General features: G+C 39.9%; 1 protein-coding gene across 15 annotated transcripts in view; it reads right to left on the reverse strand.

Annotated features, from left to right (window-relative positions):
* FNBP1 (formin binding protein 1) overlaps window positions 1–21,079 on the reverse strand; it is a 155,647-nt gene that overhangs the window by 10,088 nt on the left and 124,480 nt on the right. For 9 of the 15 annotated variants that reach the window (XM_043498750.1, XM_043498749.1, XM_043498746.1 and 6 more), the window contains 3 exons: window positions 20,624–20,821; window positions 4,275–4,384; window positions 790–922 (listed from right to left, as the gene is read on the reverse strand). In XM_043498750.1, the coding sequence (XP_043354685.1) occupies window positions 790–922; window positions 4,275–4,384; window positions 20,624–20,821 (441 nt within the window). Of the gene's footprint in view, window positions 1–789; window positions 923–4,274; window positions 4,385–9,436; window positions 9,473–9,622; window positions 9,638–13,240; window positions 13,325–19,065; window positions 19,249–20,623; window positions 20,822–21,079 lie in introns of all 15 variants that reach the window. The other 6 variants (XM_043498741.1, XM_038374232.2, XM_038374234.2 and 3 more) reach the window with 3 other exon arrangements.

Genomic DNA, 21,079 nt, shown 5'->3' on the forward strand with positions numbered 1-21,079 from the left:
CATAATCTATAGCGCATGGAATGTAGTCCTTCCCTGTCCTTACTTCTGGTGTAATTACAATAGTTTCTGTTTATAATGGGTTCAGTTATTCCAACTATTAGTCATACTCCAGAGTCTTTGCATCTTTAAAATGCTTTCTGTTGACAGCAGAGATTGTTCCTTAAAATGTGCTTCATTTCATGGTTTCTGTCCAGCTCTCAGACATTTAGATAGCTCTGTCCATAGATCCTCTTCACATTTACCATAGCAGCTTCTTTAGACAATAATGGGTTTCACAATAGATTTTTTTAATCCTGTTTTGGATTCCCATGAGATCTGGGTGAGGGTTGGCTGGAGATGAAGCTTTTCGTGCCCATCAGTTTTTACCATCAGCAGATATCAGACTGGCAAAACGCACCTTCGGGTGTGAAAAGAATAAAGTGGAGTTTTTCCAAGCTCTCACCTGGTATCTATGTCTTCGGAGAGGCATTTAAAACCTGATATTGTTGCAAATGCAAGAGTATCAGAGCATTTCAGGGCATTCTCCTGCTCTACATAAGCCATTTTCTGTGACAAATTACAGAAAAATCGAGTTGGCTGACAACTGTAGATGAAGGATCCAGGACATATTTATGCTAAAAGGTGGCTGTAAGGCTCCACTTCAACAACATATTTAAATACTGCCCGACTATAAGCACTTATTTAAATCCATCCCTGTTAAGCATGCACTTAAATGTTTTCCTGAATCAGAGCCTATTTATTTAAAGCTACCATCATGATAGTGCATTAGTACTTAAACCCCTTCCAGACCTCAAATTTCTGGGCCTCTAGTCGCAACTTTTCCATATTTTGTCCCAGTTCAGCTAATTTGTGATCCACACTGGCTGCATCTCCCATCTGCGGGTTCTTGATGTAGACATCTTTCATTTTTGTTAAGGCATCTCTGTGAGAAATAAGGAAAATGCAACACCAGTAAGTCAGGCAGCAGCTGGGTGTGTAAATCCTTCTGGAGAAACCAAAAAGTTCCAAAGCGATCATTCTGTGTTTATGGTTCACACACAACAGGCTACAGGTGTAACAAAATGTGGGGAGAAACTATGCCAGGGCTTTTGTTTTGTTTAGTGCCACCCATTTACTAATTAAAGATCTCTCCTTAATGTATCAAAGTTGTCTGCATGGAAGAGAGTTTATAAACTATCAGGCATTGCAAGACCTGGAAATAGCCTTTAGCAACAATTTGTAAGACTTGAGACATTGCGCTGTGTATAAGCGGGATTCTTCCACCCTTAGCCCTGGTTTACACTAGTGGGGGGGATCAATCTAAGTTACACAACTTCAGCTATGTGAATAACCTGAAGCCAATGGGAGCTGCGGGGGCGGCACTTGGGGTAGGGGCACCATGCAGGAGCCAGAGCGGGGACATGCCACTGCTTCTGGGAGCCGTGCGGAGTAGAGCAAGCCCCTGACCCTGCTCCTCAGCTGGAGTGGGGAAAGTCCCAGACCCCACTCCCCAGTAGGAGCTCAAGGGCCAGATTAGTTTGCCCACCCCGCGCTCGATAAATATCTTCCCAATCTTATGGACATATTGAAGTGCTTATATCATCCCTCCATATCCTGGGCTGAATGCCATCCTAGAGAATAGGCTAAAGGCTGGGATGTGAGCATTCCAATACCAGAATGGAGTGCTAACCAGAAACTCTTGCTTTGCCTACTGCATTGTGTTCACCTTAAGAATATGCAACATAATTTGCTCCTGATAGCAGGAATCCTTGTTTTCCATGATAAAAACCCCCAAATTCTCTGATAAAAAAAACTGCATAAAAATCTGCATTTTTCCACAATTAAAATGAAATCTGTAGCCCAAGCCCTGCCGCCCAGGGCTGGCGGCCCGAGTCCCACTGCCCAGAGCTGAAGCATCAATTTCCCATATTTCTGTGTGCACGCTGATGGCAGTGGGTTCTACTGCATTTGTTTTTATTTTTTCCCAAAATGTAAAAACTAGAGTCTTTGTAAAAAGACTTCTGCGGTTTTTTCACGTTTTTCAGGGGCAAATGGACTTCTAGGATCCCTGCTGATCAGTTTATTTCACATTGCTCCACTATTCAGACTAAAACTAAATCCAGATCGTTTGGCTTGGTAACAGTGTACAACAGATGGACTTCGGGTCATGATGTGATGCTATGTCTAGTTAAGTTATGCAGCATTTTGAAATTGTGTTAAAAGCTACACATTTCATGTCAACTCAGGTGCCAAATGCCTAGGATCTCAGTGATGGTGCTTTTGAAGCATGGTATCAGGAATCGGATCTCACAAAGCCAACGTTAACATGCTACATGCTGTCCTGTGCTCAACTAGAAGGCATGTCTCGCAGAGTCAACTTTCATGGCAATGTGTTGCACCTGACCTGAGACAGGTTGAGGATGAATTTTAAGAGATTTTCTCTGCAGAACAGGAAACATTTTAGGATTCAGAAATTAGTTGATTTATGAGCTGAGTTCTCATTACTGGTGTGATTCTTCAGCATTGCTCCAGAGATTACTTGAATCAAAATCTCACGATCCAAGTTATAACTCTTTTTATTTGAGAGGTTCCCACCAAATCTTTGACAATGGCAGCCCTGTATCTGCTTTTGCTTTGTGCATGGAGAAACTGGGAAAAGGAGTGGGTAGCAAGGAAGTGGGATTGTTCTGTGACTGGAGCCTTAAGGGGCATTATTTCAAATTTTAACTCATGGGTTTTTTTATTCATTCTGTGTGTCTGACTGTTGCTGTACCTTGCTCACCAATCTGATATCTCTGTCTAATGTAGTCCTCACTCTGCACTGATTTCATGTATGATCTTAATATTAGATGATACTGAAATCAATTAAAGAAAATTAAGGGGAAAGGGAAATCTATTCAAGGAGAAAAACTATAGCTACCGTATTATATAAAGGGAACATGTCAAACAAAAGTAAACAGCTACCTATAGGCCTCCTTTCTTATTTCCAATTTCTGATATGAAATAGGGATTAACATCCCCACATAACTTATACAACTAAGATGTGGACTGATTTTTAACAGGGTTATCAGATCAAAGTTTAACACTTTTTTTGTGAAAACAAAAAAAGACACTGGTTACAATGCACAATTAAAGAGCCAATCCTAGCCCAAGATGTGAACGAACATAGGAAGCTGCAAATACAAGCGGCCAGAACCGATCAATATAAATGGAGTCATTGAAGTGCTTGCTTCTCAAGTAGGATAACAAATGAAGCCTCCTAATAACAAATCTGCAAAAGTGCAAGAATCATTAGCTCTTCTGCTTCCAGGAAATGGACACTGGAGAGCACTGAGACTTTTAAAATGGGCACTGATGAACAATCTCACACTTTTGTCAACACAGCCCTGCAGATAACAGGTTGTGTTATTAGGAATCTCCCTAGTGCATGTGATTCCTAAGCCTAAAAAGTACAAAAGCTTTTGGCTAAGTCTCAAGTGCACTATACAGTACTAGGTCAATAATGGATTTTCCCTCTATTGGAGGACTGTATCTTGCATTACAGGGGAATGTGTTTGATAATCTAGGAAGTGTTTTCCATCTCTGTTATAATCCTAAACTCATGAGCAATAACAAGATGCCAGAAATGGAAAGCTTCCAAGGTTGCCGTACACAGGCTTGATAATATTTACAATAAGCCACCTGCTCAGTGCTCAGGGATCTGTGATTTCAGTAGTCCTGAAAGACATGGTGGTTTGGCTAACTGAAGAGAGATGGATCTTGTATTAAAATATTGTAATTATGGGGCCGATTCATATTTAGAGGCTAATACAAAGTATCTACAACTCCTACCTGGCTCAGAAGTACACGATTGCTCAACTTAAAAAGGCTGTGCCAGAAAGAAAGAAAAACACCACCTACCCAAGTCACTGAGATTTTTGAGCTTTTGCCTTAGTATCCTGATACAGCAGGAGTGGAATGCACTGCAAAAGTCAGTGGGTAGAATAGATAGATAACTAGCAACCCTTCCTTCTGCTCTTTTTGTTTAATTTTAACTTACAGGGAAGGACAATTAACTTCAGAACTTAGACCACAGGGGAATTCTAGTTCATCTCCTGGCTGTTTTTAGTCATCTAGTGCCCTTTACATCTTCTATTCCAAGAGCATCATATCAAATAGTGATTCACAGGGCATGACTTATTATCTTGTTCTTATTTGTTGCTTGTGAAAGAAACAGCTTACTAGTGGTGTTTCAGACACTACTGTTCTGCTAAATGAAAGCCTTTCTCGAATTCTTATTGTATCGTTAGGCCTACCTTTGATCCATCTCCTTCTGAACGTCTTTGTTTAGCTCATCAACCTTTTGCTGGAGTTTCTTTCTTCTTTGCTCAGGTGGGAGATTGCTGAAGTCCTCTGGTCCTCCCCCCTACACACAGAGTGGGAGGAAAGAAAAAGGCAAATGAGAGACTATAAAATTCTTGTCTATCCTTCAAAATTCTACTTTGAAAACACCCCACAGGAAAATCTGTGCAAAATCACCATGGTCTGAAGCATTTGCATGCTTTATTTTTAGATCCCTAAAGCCTTGAATAGTTTTGGACGTGGATACTTGAAAAACATCCCATAACAGTTGAAATCAGCTGGGGAACTCTGCTGCCACTGACTAGGGTCAACCTTTCTAGAGCCAGCTGCGGGACGCTAAGCACAGAGGTCTTTCTCTCATGAAACTTGCTCCCTTCCTCCTGCTGTTTGCCATGGTCAGAGTTTCATACCTGTTAGGACTTCATGCAAGATGCACTTATTCAGTCCAGCCCATTTCTGACTACAGATGGTCACTGCTGAGCTATTTTTAGCTTGGCAGTTGAGTATCGCTATTGATCTCAAGCACGGTGGTTTATATGGCTGCCTCAAGAGGGTAGCTTTTACAGGCCTGTTTAATTTATAGCTCTCTAGTGCCCAGATGCAGTGGGCACTCAGGACATTTTTAAGTGGACAAATAAAAATGAACATGGAATTTTCCCTAATTAAGATGCAACATAAACACATGTAATTTGCATGAACTTCTTTCATTACTCATATGTTATTTACATACTAATAGTTTATTGCTTTTATAAGAAAAAAAGATGACTGCACCAATTCTATTAGCTATGTGGAAGTTCACGGGGAGAAAACCACTCTTTCCAGAGTAACAGTACAAAGCCTTGTCATCACTTAGATCCCCTCATGTGCAGCATGGCCCTGGTGCCAGATACTTGCACAGGGGTGAATTTCACCATCAGTGCAAAGCCCTTCTCACCACATGGAATTAGGGGAAATTATCTGAAAAACACCTAACAAGAGTGTCATTCCTGAGCCACAGATGGCACAGCCATAGAAAACAGACCAGCCAAGAAACATGGAAGCCCAATGCTAGAAGTTGTGAATCTGTTTCCATCCTGATTTTAACACCACACTGGATTTTATCTAACAGAGTTCTATTCTCTATGAAGGCCCAATCTTTCCTGCCTTCACCTGATGTGCTGCAGATGTCATTCTCACTGGAAGCACTTGCAGGCTTTTACTTTCATGCTGTGGTTCCGTTTCACCTGCGCAACTGTAAACGGCAAACCCACAGCCAGGATATGGCTTCCTCTGGCAACATGGAGATTGTGGGTGCTAGTGCCATAGAAGTAACCTTGATAAAATGGGTAAATCATTTCCCACTCCCTTAGAAGTGCTCTCTGATGTTAAGACTCTCTTGCACTCACTCACACTATAGAAATTTTACCACTGGGGCTATGCATACAATTTATAACCATACTGTATTCTTTCCAGTGGTTCACGACGGATGCACCATATGTTGAATCCCTGAACCATCCACCGGGTCTGGTTCTCCTCTTGCTTACACTGGTTTAAATCAGGAGTAATGCCATTAGAGTCACAGAGTTATACTATCAAAAAAACCAGAACAAGAGGGAGGAGAATCAGGCGTCCCATCTCTCATCTGTTTCTGATTTTGTTTGAAACAAAATACCCCGTCTGCCTTCAGATTGCTGCTCCCCTTCCTGGCAGCACGGGATTTATAGAGTAGATAGAACATATGCACAGTGAGTTTCCAAGCCTTTATGATTTTTTTTATGGCAGTCCCTGCTTTCTCTGGCAGGGAGATGAGTGGCGGGGTTATGATGAATGAGGCTGAAGACATCTCAATATTAATAAACTAGCTTTACCCTAATCTAAATTACTAACCGGAATTTATACAGAGGATTTCACAAACATAATGCCAACAATTCCTTTATACAAAGGGATACTGGGGTTGGGGGGAGGGAAAGCCAACCATGCAAATGCAAATCCAGACAAAGTTCAGCTGGCCAAGCAGCTTAGTGATGGCTTGTGATCGAAGTTGCTAGGTGGATTGTGTTAAAATGCCAAATGCTTTCCTCAGAAGAGTGTGATTCAGCAAATACTTTGCCTCAAAAGCTGCACACGGACCTTTTCAGCTGCGCACTGGCTGGGTTCTCCAAGACAGCCTGCTTTTTCCGGGTTGTAGCAAGTGCTGTGTTCTAGACAGAGCCTGTGTGTGTAGGAAGGGAGCGGAGGGCAGTTAAAATGGGTTACCTTGCGCTCCCCCCCCAGCCCTAGTAGGAGTGGGAGCGTAACATACCCCGAACAGGTCATTAAGGAAAACTGGCACAACAGCACTCTCACTTAAAGGGACAATGATCTCCCATATCCCTGGGCTTGGTTTCTTTAGTGGAATTTAAGTCCACTTCAAAAAATATTCCCATTTAATGAAAAGATTAGAAGGCAAAATGAATGTGAATGCAGGAAATAACAATGGTCTTTTTATCAGCTAGCTAAAATATGGTACATTCCAAAATCTTATGCCACACCCTGTAATCCTGGACAGATTTGATTTATTACCTCCACCACATCATTAGACTCTACATGCTACAGGAGAGGTCTGTTTTCATTTACTCTTGTTCATGCAAATGTCATTTTCTTTAAAATATTCCCCATCCTCTGTACAGGCATTACAAGAGGTCCATGTATTTTGCCAATGGAATAAGATCATTAAAGATGTACATATCTTGGTCAAGATGAAGAGTCTGGGGTTGTTTGGAGGATGGGAGGGATATGTAGCTACATGAAAGGCTACAAAAACACACTACTTAGAGGATACGCACATACAACAGACTCCCCCCAGTGATACCTTAACTGGAAGTCACAAAAGCACCTAATTGAAAAGGGAAAAGCCCTTTTAACATGGGGGTTTAATTCTGAAACCCTCCTCATCCAGAAACTGAGGCCCACACTTGCAGGATCCAAGCACAGCGGGATTAGCAATACGGTGGGCACTAGTAGACAATATTTCAGACCAATGCATCATTCCTGAGACTCAAAAAGAACCCTCACTGAATTCACTGAGTAACTTCTCGTCAAAAAGGAGGCTCCAACTTCTGACCCAAAAGGGTCAAGTCAAGAACCTTTTGCGCAGGTTGGCTATACTTTACAGTACACACTGCTACATAGAACGGTCTGGTTTACACACACAATGCATCAGCTGCTTACTAGTAATATGACTAGCAAATAGAATGAGTGGAAGGACTCTGTATAAACATCAATGGCTGCTAGCTCTGTGGCTTGGTGGAGAAACAAGGTGGGTGAGGTAATCTGTTTTCTTGGACCAACTTCTGTTGGTGAAAGAGACAAGCTTTTGAGCTACACAGAGCTAAGGGCAACTGGGTTTGTAAGTAACTGAGGGATCTCTGGATCTCTGCCATTTTTCCTTGGGACTGTCCCCATTGGGCTGAAGTATTTAGGTTTGGACTATGTCTGGAAAGATAATGTCTACATTAAGTGCTGCTTTGCACTGCCTCAGTGGAGCAGAAGTGCTTGAAATCCCCATGAAGATGCATAAACCCTGCTGCAGGCATTGCAATGGAGGTGAGTAGCCTTAATGGCACAGGTATTCTTAGAGGAAGCCACCAGTAAGTCTCTCGCCTTGTGACAGAAGTCACCCGTTTTGGGGAAATTTGGCGCAGAATGGTGAACACCAGAATAATGGGATGAAAGAAACTTAAAGACCCTGACTGACTGGAAGAAGGAAACCTCCGAAACTAACTAATGAGCTACTGCAGATCCTTTTGAGGCTTCCTAAAACTTAAATCAGTCCTTTGTACCCTCCTCCATGTTGGCCTGAAATGATTTAGCCAACTATTTAAATTGAATTCTTCTGGCTGGGATCAGGTGTTGCAAGAAAGCCAACAGAAGTTATCTAAAACATACCAAGGTTCGGATAACTCTGCCTTAGCAAAAAAGAAAAGGAGTACTTGTGGCACCTTAGAGACAAACAAATTTATTTGAGCATATTTGAGCATAAGCTTAAGCTTTCGTGAGCTACAGCTCACTTCATCAGATGCACTGAAGTGAGCTGTAGCTCACGAAAGCTTATGCTCAAATAAATTTGTTAGTCTCTAAGGTGCCACAAATACGCCTTTTCTTTTTTGCCAATACAGACTAACACGGCTGCTACTCTGAAATCTGCCTTAACAGTATGCGGTCTTGGATGTAAAATACAACAGCACATCATTTCTTTTCACACGTGCTCTTACCCCTTCCCTTTTCAATTTTGCGATGCATTCTCTTACCGTATTTCGAGATATCATTCCAGTTGTATCCAAGACTAGATTTAGGATTCATATATATATGCTCATTTGCACATTTAAATCAATCTGAGTTAACCTTCTTGGTTAAGGTTTATTTCACTTTAATTAATTTCATTGTTAGTTTTTCTGGAGGACTATATAGGGCTGTAAAATGCAGGTAACAATGATTCAGACTTCCAGTGATTATTAGTACCTGAACATGGAAAACATACAATTGATGACTGTGTTGCAGACGGATAAAAGGCTTTTACTTTTCTCTGTATAAAGGGCCACAGCACAGCCACAGCAGAGACACTTATAACATTAATTCTTCCACGTATATTTCAGGTACAGAAATAGAACTGATTGGTATAATTTTTGCTACACTTTTATAGCCCTAGATCAGCGGTTCTCAAACTGTGGGTCAGGACCCCATTTTAATCAGGTCGCCAGGACTTGCTGGGGCCTGGGGCTGAAGTCCGAGTCCCACCGCCTGGGGCCGAAGCTGATACCCAAGGGCTTCAGCCGTGGGCGTTGGGGCTCAGGTTACAGGCCCCCTGCCATGAGCTGAAGCCCTGGGCTTTGGCTTTGCCCCCCCCTCGCTCCCTGCCCAGGGTGGTAGGGCTCTAGCTTTGGGCTCCCCACCCCACCCAGGGAGGTGGGATTCAGGCGGGCTCAGGCTTTGGTTCCCCCTCCTGAGGTCATGTAGTAATTTTTGTTGTCAGAAGGGGGTCATGGTGCAATGAAGTTTGAGAACCCCTGCCCTAGATTACAAAAAAATAAGGATAAACTACACTATAAATTAGAGTTAATTTTTTAGCAGCTTATTAGAAAGATTGAATTGTGATCACCTCTATTAGATTCCAGACCTGCGTATTCAAAGTTATCTGATAAATGTCAAACAAAGCAAACACAAAGAAGAAACAAATTTAAAATTAATTTCAGTCATGTTGTAGGTGTCATAGTGCACACAAAGAAAAACACACACAGAAAACTGTGGTTAAAACACAAAACAAACATGCTGTAATTGTGCTTACCAGCTTGAGAGAAAGCTTCATGTAAAAATTGTAGGAGTACAGGAAAAAAGAGAAAAAAACAAGCGCATCAGTAGAAGAGGAATTTCTTCAGTCCTACTGTTATAGTAAAATGACACACATATTCTCCTCACTGTTGGTATGTGAAAATGGGTAACACTAGTAATAGATCTGTGCAAAAGTTCACAAGATGGGCCACACACTACCATTCAGCTGCCATTTCATCAGTGGAAGTGGAAAAGGAAAACATGTTACACTTTTGCATATTTGCTTTGGCAGTGCAGGTGAAAATGTGACCCATGCCGACTTACTTCAATGCTAAGATAGCATAGCATATCCCCTTTAAGTTGCACCTTGCACTCAGAAAAACTGGTGCTTTACAAAACTTACGTAATTAGATGGGTTATCACACTCAACACTGAAGAGGCGCTGAAACACACGTCACAGGTGCCAGCCATGCTATACAACTCTTTAGGGCAGGAAATGGGAAATAATAAGGAATTGAAATTCTGCCAGGACATGGGGACTAACCCTTGGACCCCTCCTATAAAACATGCCATGGGATTTCTAATGATTCCAAGTGGTCAGGGCCTAGATTGCATGTCTCCACCCAAAAGACAGTATTCCCTTACTACCATGCTGGAGCATGAATTAAGAGGGAAGTGTCCTTTGGGTAATAACCAACACCACATCTTGCAGCACCTTGTAGGTCTCCCATCCAACTACTAATCAAGCTTGTTTAGATTATAAGGTCTGACAAGATCACAGCAAAGAAAAAAAAATCTCTACCCTTCTTTTTACCCAATTATTTCCATTTAGGACTTTCACTTTTATCTCCAGGCCCACGCTATTGACCAATATGCAAGTCCCTTATGTGATATATACAATCTCTTTCCTCAAAGGCTACTATATTTCTTTATGTACAGCCAATACATTATCATTCAATTAGCCTGGATATTAAGAGCCTGAGTGTTGTGCATTAAAGGCCATATGAATGTTTTGTCCCTGTCCTACAAAACTTACAAATACAGCTATCTTAAATGGGGTTGCAATACCTCCTTACCTAAACTACAGTGCCTTCTTACTCGTGTTGCAAAGCCACTGTCACAGCTGCAACACAGGGTGCTTTCCAGGAGCTGCACCGAATACAAAGTAATATTTCAGCACCATTCCATACTGGTGTGGTAGGGGCATGATTTAACTGCAGTTTAATACAAGAAACTGGGTTTTAAAAGGTTATTGCTTGAAAGGGAGGGAAGAATTCAACTTTGTTTCCCAAGAGCTCATCCCACCTCATTCTCAGATAACTTGCATTCTGACTATGTTGCAAGCCTCTCAGGTGTAATGGCTGGGATTCACAAACTATGTAACAAACCCCTAGAACATATAAATGCATTGAAATATACTCTGTGCTGAAGCAAAGAAAGTCAGATGGAACATGGAGGGCAGGCACTTCACTCACACCATGAGCTAAGCCATCATTTAAGACTTCAGTGCACTTCTGCATTCAAAAGTTGTATACAATTGAAAACTGGGAAGTCCATTGGTTATTGTGTTCTGATCTTTAATAAGCTAACAGACGTGCCAGTTTTAGGCAAGCACAGTTCTCTAAGACTGGACCTAAAATAATGGTAGGGCAATGGAAGCACAAGTTAAGCACATCTTTTTTTTGTCATTGCATTTTAACCTTTATGAAGCTTTTAAGGTTATTTACAGTCACTTGGCAGAGTCTAATTTTATATTAAAATAAAAATAAGCCAAGCATTCAAACAAAAATGTGGTCTTAAAACAAATAATGATATATTGCCCATGAATTGATCCATCCTGAGCTACATTTTTGTGATAATGAAACTGGTCAGCTAGGTTCCCCTGCAGTTAAGTCAGCCAGTAAATAAAAATATGGCCCTAACCCCAGAGCCTAGAGAAGTCTAACTCAAGAAATGAAGAGGCCCTTGAAAGAAACAAACAAAAGTAATCTATTTTTGAAAGAAGAGGAATAATTATACAAATGAAAGGAGGAACTGACTAAATATCTTGCTGAAGAAATTCAAATCTAGGCAGCCCTTATTTTCATAATTGCTTTAGCATTCCTGTGAACTTTAGCATAGACATGATCAGCACAAGTTGAGATCCTTGTACACAAATACACACAACAGTTATGATGCAGAAAAATATTTACCTACAAAGCACAAATGTTTGCTACATGCGCTACATTCTAACACTAATCATTCTAAAGACTAAACTATGGCCAAAGAGTCATTAGCATTAAAACTATTCTTTTACTGTAAATTCAGCAAATGTTAAAGAATAATAGGCACTGCATGTCTAATTCATATGTTGTTGTTTGTTAAGTATTATGAAAACCAGAAATTTGATAACACCGCCAAAAATGTACAACAGGCATTGTTATACACAGCATGAATAACAAAGCAATAGAGATTCTAATAGATTGTAAATCAAATGAAAACAATGAAATGCTGAATTTAAAAGCAGATTCAAAATTTTCTGTTTTTGAAAAACGTTGACATTATGTGGCAGCAATTCAATTGCTGTACATCTGAGAAGACTGAAAACAAATGAGTATTAAACGTAGTTACTAAATGACTGCTTTTTTGTTTTTGGCCAATTCTGTTGGGTTTTCGCAGTTAGAGATTTGCTCAGTTCATGTGAGAATGGGGACTTTTCTTCAAATGATTAGAGAGTGACATTTCCAGAAAATGTAATGAGCAAATCCCATGCAACTGTCCCCTTAAGACAGGTCTAACTTAGCATTGCAGGGAACAATGAAGAGCCTAAGAGCCACAAGCTTCAATAACACATGAGAGAGCATGAAAGCCAACAAGTCCATGTGTTATTGGACAATCACGGACACTTACCTCACTTACAAAAGACGGGATTGAAATAAAATCACCAGATATCGGGTTTATCAAAGGCTAAAATGTTTTATCTTTGATCCTGTAACAATCTCCTCTACAGTCTGGCTTTGTGAATCTTGTTTAGAAGGTCACAGCTCTCGATCCCATGAACCACAAATGTTACGTGACGTTCAGGGAAGCTCTAGTGGTGGCAGCAGTGCAAGGTAAAGCTCTGTTGAAAAGGTGCAGTATATACCACAGTATCACTGCACTGATATGAATGCACTGCCACTCTGCATGGACAGGCTTATATTTACAAAGAGGCACAAAAATATTCTTAACAAATAGAGTGGAACCCTCTTTTACACAGAAAAACCTCACTGTATAGCAGAGGTCAGCCTACAAGTCTAACCAGTATTGCAGTTAGCACACTGCAATGAGTTGAAATAGTTTGGGATTATGCTTTCCTATAGAGGTTTGTGACAGCTAAACTCACTTTAAGCAGGTTCCACTGTGGTCTGAATTTCCCATGTTTAACCATGTTAGTTGTACCAATTCCAGCTTTTCCAGTACTATCAGCTGCAATCTCTTTCACAGGATCAGTTGTTTCTATCAGTAAGTCATGGCTCTCCTCACAATGAATTTGTAGTTTCCTTATGCCTTCTGCGAACCTCATTTCCACTGAAGCACCCTTTTGCAGTGTTGTAAGTGGGGTTAGTGACTGTGCAGCAACTGTATGGGTTGATCACACCATACACAAACTTACAACATAGTCCCTAGCCTCCACGGCACACGTGGGTTTCCCTAAAGTCCTCTTCATGAGTTCTTTGTGAAAATACAAAGAGTGAGTCTGCCGGTGAGTCAGCAAGAGAAAACACACACTTGTTAAAGAGGAGACTAACAAGGACACCTCAACATTTACTATTTCTACAGCAAAAAAGATAGCTCTGGGCTTAATTAGCGTTTAAGTGTGATGGTGGGAACCTGCAAGATGCCAGATAACTTCTGAGGGATTTTTTCTCTTTTGGTAAATTAACTAAGCATCATATTTTTAAGAACTAGATTAAACATGCCAAATTAGAAACTATTCTTTGTTCAGGCCAGACTAAATTAAGGCTTTTTAAAAAACTGGTCTTGGCACAAGGTATGTATTAAAATAATGAACATTCCCAAGGGCAAGGGATGCAGTTACTTTTCTTGTTTGCTGACTCTACGTATCACCCATAACGAAGAAACATTTAGTATAGGTGGACTGATAGTTAAGGTGTCACATTAATGAACAGGATGTCACAGAGGTGAGACAAAATGATCAAGGAAACGTATTAACTGGTGCAACGGAAAGAAAAGCTACATTGTAATAAAGTCAACAACTTCCACTAGAAAAGAAACCACAAAATCCCCTCTCATTTGTACTGGGATGGCCTGGAGAACAGAATCTGGTTGAGCCCAGTAATATATGTAAAATCTGGATTTTTCTGTTTGTTTAAAAGAGTTGCTTTTTAAATGAAAAAACTTGTGTTACTGCCACTCAGCAATTGTAAAATAAAACAACATAAAATTAATATCAAGTAACAAAGAACTGGATTTTTATGCCCTTAAAAATGGCATTTGAAAATGTAGAGCAAACATAAATGAAACTATGACTTATGTAAGTGCTTCCTTATTTTCTGAATATGCTTTTTTTCCCCCTCTAACTTCCCTGAAGGGACACAGTCAACTTAAAGACCATACTTCTGCCTGATTTAAAAAAAACCAAAACATTATTTTTTACATATAACATCTAAAATTACTATAATTAAAAGAAAATAGAGAAACACAATCTTTCTCCATTTCTAGTTTGATTACAGCACCTAGTATAGATCAGTTTCACTGTTTCCCCTGTACTATCTGTTAATTTCTTCTATTTGTGTGGATCTTTCAGAGAAAAAAGGAAGAGAGAAAAATGTTATGGAAAATATTATTCAAAAACCACCGAAATTTGCAGGATGCAGGCACCTGCAACAACTTTTAACTAAATTTTTAAAGACTGACTAGGATTTCAAATTGCCAGTGACCCTTCATATTGATGCTGACTGAAACCCTTTGAACTAAGCTAATGTCTGCTCTTGATTATTGGATGGACTGCTGCCTCTTCCCAAGGAGAAGGATTCAAGAAATCATCAGTTTGGAGACCTAACTCAAAACAGGTCGAATGTAGGGCTGGTATCTCACAAAGTTTCTTTGAATATTTGTTAACAGTTTTGTGCTATTTCTTTTTTAAGTTCAGGAATGATTTCTTCACATCCCCGAGCTGCATAACACCCTGTGCTAAATAAAAATTACATGTGGAAGTCACTAGAATTTACTAAACAGACAAATCCATTCCGAATGCCTGGGATTTATGTAGTAATGGTGTGGTTTTCATTTATTTTTGGATAGCAGAGTGTCAATTACTAGGGGAATTTCACACCATGTGCAATTTTGCATTTGTTGACCTAAATTGTTTAGATCCAGATTCTACCAAACTTGCTCAAATTGAATAGTCTCTTACTAAGCAATTACTCCCACTGAGATTAAGGGGAGTATTTATATAGTATGGGTCAAATCCAACTCCCAGTGAAGTCAATGATGACCTTTCCACTGATTTTAATGGGAGTTGGATTGGGCCCTAAGGGACCAATATGAGTCAATATGAGTAAAGCTGGCAGAGTATTTGAATACTGTGTGCAGATGTGGTCACCCCATCTCAAAAAAGATATATTGGAATTGGAAAAGATTCAGAAAAGAACAACAAAAATTATTAGTGTTATGGAATGGCTGCCACATGAGGAGAGATTAGTAAGACTGGGACTTTTCAGCTTGGAAAAGAGACTACTAAGGGAGGATATGATACAGGTCTATAAAATCATGACTGGTATGGAGAAAGTAAATAAGGAAGCATTATTTACTCCTTCTCATAACACAAGAACTAGGGGTCACCAAATGAAATTAATAGGCAGCAAGTTTAAAACAAACAAAATGAAGTATTTCTTCACACAACGCACAGTCAACCTGTGGAACTCCTTGCCAGAGGATGTTGTGAAGGCCAAAACTATAACAGGGTTCAAAAAAGAACTAAATAAGTTCACGGAGGATAGGCCCATCAATGGCTATTAGCTGGGATGGTGTCCCTAGCCTCTGTTTGCCAGAAGCTGGGAATGGGTGACCAGGAATAGATCGCTTGATGATTACCTGTTCTGTTCATTCCCTCTGGGGCACCTGGCATTGGCCACTGTTGGAAAACAGGATACTGGACTAGATGGACCTTTGGTCTGACCCAGTAGGGCCGTTCTTATATTCTTAGAGTCTGTTCCTTGTTGATTAGATTAACTGAAGAACCTACAGTAATATTTAGGCATCTATGGTGGCAATCTCTATTGCAAGATATTTTGCTAGGATGGGCATACTGTCTGAGCAAACAGAGGTAGTATATAAACAGCAGCAAGCTCTAATGAAACATTTTGGTCAGTTAAACACTTTTGCTTTGCCAAACATCCCCTAAATTGCACTGTCCTATAGGGTTCCTGTATTTCTTTTCCACCTGTATTTTCTTTTCTCATCTGTGCAGCAGTAAAAACTTTCTTCAATATAGGCAGCTTCTCCCAATCTCCTCCTGCCAAATTCCTTCAGTAACACCACTGTCCAATATGTGTAATATCAGAGGTCATCCTCATATACCAAATTCAGGTCCTGTTTGATTTGGCAGGAGTGGGGGGAAGGCAGGACAGGCATACCTTATAATATCAATACTGTAAAAGCAGCGTTAATCCAAATGCTTACTCTGACATAGCTCTGGCCCCATGCAGATATTCTTGCCGGGGCTACAATCAACCTGCACTAAACGTGAGGGGTTGGGTTAGACCATACGTGCACTAACACATGCCAGCCATACTCCTTTTATATAGATACGATAGGTTCATAGGTTTTTCAGGCCAGAAAGGACCATTATGATTGTCTAGCCTTGACTTCCTGCATAACGATGAGCCGTAGAATTTCACCTAGTAACTCTGGCCACCAAAGATGAATGGAACGTGAACTTTATGAGTTTTGTAGACAACCAGAGCAGGCTTCCACAACTTAGTTGCCTCTTTTGCTCTGTAGTTGTATATGGAGGAAGTTGAATTTGCCCCACGGAACAACATGTAATGTTCTGAATGTTGGCTTGTGGTATTGGTGAATCAGACAGGGAAAAGTATCTGTTTACACACAAACATCTTGGTAGCTAACGAAAAAAGGAAGTGAAATACAGAAAAGCACATCCAGAGGTTTAACGGAGCTTTAACAGATATTTTCGTTTTTAAAAAAAATGAATGTCAGTGGGTAATTAGAGTGATTCTAAAGAAAGCTAGGTGAGCTTTTTACCTTTATAATTTCAATTTTCACTCTACTCAGTTAAAAACTATACGGTATACACCATACGCGTGTGAATTTGGCCGAGGGGGCATTAAAGCTTGAACAGAGGCTCTCTTAGTACTGTCATATGATTAGGGTACAATGAGATTTAATGAACAAAAATGTTTAAAGCGATTAGTCATAATTGCTTAGATAGCCAAATATTTACTAAATAAGAATATGTACATTGGAAATATAAACTTCTGAAGCACCTCAGGGCTTTTGTGTGGTGCAAAAGACATTTTTACAAGCTAGAAATACCCAACACTGTTTTGGGAACACCGTTCATTGAACCACACTGATGCCTTTCACAAGGCCAGACAGTTATACCCTTGCTCACCCTATGAGTAGTCCCATTTAAATCACTTGAGCTAATCCCGGAGGAAGGTGCTACTCAACATGAGCAAGCCTATCAGAATCCAGCTGTCTAAGAGACACCCCTACAAGTAAAGCCTCCAATGTAGAACTGAAAGAATGGGCTTCCCCCTCAGAAGTCATTAGGAAATATTCTTAGGAGGGAAGTTCTGTAATTTTGCACTTATTTTATGACAAACTGAAATTTTTAATTTTCCAGTGGCTTTTTGATGGGGGAAACTAATTTTTTAGTACTATTTTGAACTGTAAACTTGTCAAGATGGCAGTTCCCAGACAGAGCGTAATATTGTTTTTTTATATGTTACTTAAGAGAATTTTTTAAAAAACGATTTACTCTTTGTAACCAGATGCAGTGAATAGGATGCGGGTTGTACTGACGTTCTCCAAACACTTCAACATCATATAATTACAAAATTCTCTATACAGATCATTTCCAGTTTTACTGAACTACATCTTCTGGATCAACCTATCAATGGGATTCCCTGTGGAGAGCAGAATTTGGCCCTTTATATCCAGTTTTCTCCTTATTGTGACAGCTCGCTTTAAAAAAACTGAAAACTAACAAAAAGAAAAGGAGTACTTGTGGCACCTTAGAGACTAACAAATTTATTAGAGCATAAGCTTTCGTGAGCTACAGCTCACTTCATCGGATGCATTTGGATGAAGTGAGCTGTAGCTCATGAAAGCTTATGCTCTAATAAATTTGTTAGTCTCTAAGGTGCCACAAGTACTCCTTTTCTTTTTCCGAATACAGACTAACACGGCTGCTACTTTGAAACCTGAAAACTAACAGTTATAGCTGCTTTCTATACTGTTCCGTTAGGCTTAGAAAGGAAAATAATCCTTACAAAATTACCGAATAACCAAGGGCTATACTGTGCCATCCACTTCTTAGCATGCTTAAAAATTGATGGCACAACATGGTTCAATAACAGATATGTCTTAATTTTCAAAGGAAGAAACATTCCGCCTTAAATGTGAAGTTTTAAAAATTTACAGAAGCTGCGTATACAAAGACTTATAATGAGAATAATTTTTAGCTCAGTATAAATACCCCAAACATTAATTTACAAATACAGACTCAGGCTCCTGCAAGCAGTCCACTGAAATCATGTGAATAAAGATTACAGACAATGCAACATCTGACACATTCTGCCAGAGCTATTTAAGAGATATTATTTGTGTCCTGTATCCCCGAGTGTAGAAATATAAAGTTCTTACATACTGCATGGAGTTCTAAATTGTGCACATCGTTTCTCAGTCATGGGGAGTGAAAGTCAGTCCAGAATCCAACAGATTCTGCAGGCTCAATGGGAAACGTCTAGAAGACATACCTAGAAATGCTATGATACAATTCTTCATGCTCCTGTATTTGGGGGTGTCAGCATGGTCCAACAGAGTGGGAGTCAGGAGAACTGTGTTCTTTCCCAGCTCTTCCACAGGCTGTGAGATCTTGGACAAACTCTCACTTAAACTTCTCTATGCCCTAGTGCTACTCAATGAGGTACTTATTTTGTCTCTGTGTGAAGAGTTATTTAATATTACATGGCTCCTTCTACCTTTTGGAAAAGGAAAGTGATCCTTTGTCCAAAAGGAACCGTTCATTTCAAACAGGAATCTGTTTTTGTGGTTTCGTTGTAGGGGTTTTGACTACAAATGACTTTACAGCATTGGATTCCTTGGGTCTGTCTGTATGTTATGGTAAAACACAATGGCTTCATTCACAAAACAAGATTTTACATAACAGAACGTGCAATAAAAGCGCAAGAAAGACAGACAGCAAGCAGTATCCAGAGGAGAACTTACCCCGCGCTTTAGGCTCCTGAAGCAGTGGATTTTGGGTTTGGAGGTCATGAACTCGTTGAAGCGATGGGAGAGGGGTTCCTTTTGCTGCTTGGGAGACTGGGGGCCGTTGGGAACAGCAGAGGGTGAGGCAGAGGCAGGGGGAGGAGGAGGGGGCTGATGGGGGGATGTTAAAAGGGACATAAGCTACGTATAAGAGATGGAGAAGTGATAGAATAAAAACCAAAATAAAAAGATAAAACACAAAACGAAAATAAGCATCAAAAACAATATTCAAAATCCAGGAAAAGCAATTAAAAACAAATAATTAAATATTTAAAGCCATGGTTCAAAAAAAAAAAGGAGGGAGGGAAAACGGTGTTCAAGATTTGTGTTAAAAGAAGAATGTGATAAAAATGGGAATTTTAGTAAGTAATGCAACAAAAAAATAACACGGAATAATTTGACAGAAAGCTCATGCAGACTCTTGCATGCAAACTCTATTCCCACAGGTTACTCTGTGCTAGTTATGTGGGGCGGTCAGAATGATGCACATTTATAGATCTTTCAAACACCTGAATTTACACGAATCAAATTAGAAAGGAACCTTAGTGCCCGGTAGCGTTTCTATTATCTGGAAGACAACAAGCCTCATTCTTCCTGCTTTCAAGTCACCTTGCTCTATGCACACCACACTTATCTTTTAAAAATTACACTACAAATTTACAAGAGAGAGGTGTTAGGCCATATTCTACTGTTGATTACATGAGTGTAAGCACCAGAGGGCTTGAGTCTCTCTTGCCCTGCATTTCAGGCCATCATTTGCATCAGCAAATGTACCATTCTGATTTGTTAGTGCTCTACACTCACTTTGCAATTGCTGTCAATGGCTAGGGAAGGAGAAGCGCAACAGAGAATGAGGCTAAATCAAAGGAGTTCTCTGGTTTTGTGCTGGTGTAACTGAGAGCAGAATTTGTCTAGTCATCCTGCTACACACGATAATCCCAGATAAATGTTGCCATGCATCATGGTGTAAAATATGACAATGGAGAGAAGAGTTTAATGGATATAAATGATAATGTGAGTTTAAAAAAAAAATCAGCTGCACTGTAGAGGCTCAGTTAGATGTGCTGTGAAAGGATGAGTTACAGCCATTCCCCACTCCCAGCTTCCCCAACTGCTGTACCTGTGGTACAGATTGAAATGATAACGCAAATAAAAAGCTGAGGAGAGTTTTAGAAGTATCAGAATAGTAATACTGGAGTGACGCTGTTAGTTAGTTAGCATGAACAGCATACACAATTCCTGATCTGAATTAGAAGCTAATGGGCCATGGCAAAGACAACTAAAAGGGTAAATAAACAAAGAGCAACACAATTTAAGAAATTATATAGAAATAAAAATATCTTAAAACAACAAAATAAGACTATAACAAAACACCATAATAGGACATCAGCTATTAGTTTTCTGAAAAACTTCAGGTTTTTTTTTAGTCTTAAATTAATTGCCAGGATTACTAAACAAGAAAGCCATTAAAGGCTACAAACATACTGACACTGAGATGAAGTCTGAAAGTCAGTACCTTATTTTTCTTGATGAATGGCCACAATTTGCCCTTGGATTTGCTGCCAGGCTTGGGCTCAGATTTTCCATCCCATCTGGAATTTGAAAGGCTGGATTCAGAGACAGTGCGTTTCATTGGCTGAGTGAAGTCTTCAAAGTCAATATCTCCTGGTGGTTCAAACCCTGATTTAAAGGCTTCTATTACCAGTTGTGAATCCTGAAATGCCACAAATACAATCTAGCTGTAAATATGCTGCAAACCAATAAAAAGAGGGTCTGTAAATGGAACAACAGTGTAAGAATAGTGGAGGAAAAAGTCTCCTAGTCACAGTGAAGCTTAACAAAACCACCCTAATTGCTAATGGGTTTGTTAGCACCCAGTCCATCATTCCTATGTAAAAAATTTGAGTCCAGTGTGGAAAGGTCTCATTGAGACCAACTGCTTCTTTAACCACCAATATTTTTAAATGGTCAA

The sequence above is a fragment of the Dermochelys coriacea genome, chromosome 16 (assembly GCF_009764565.3).
Source record: "Dermochelys coriacea isolate rDerCor1 chromosome 16, rDerCor1.pri.v4, whole genome shotgun sequence".
Lineage (NCBI taxonomy): Eukaryota > Metazoa > Chordata > Testudines > Dermochelyidae > Dermochelys > Dermochelys coriacea.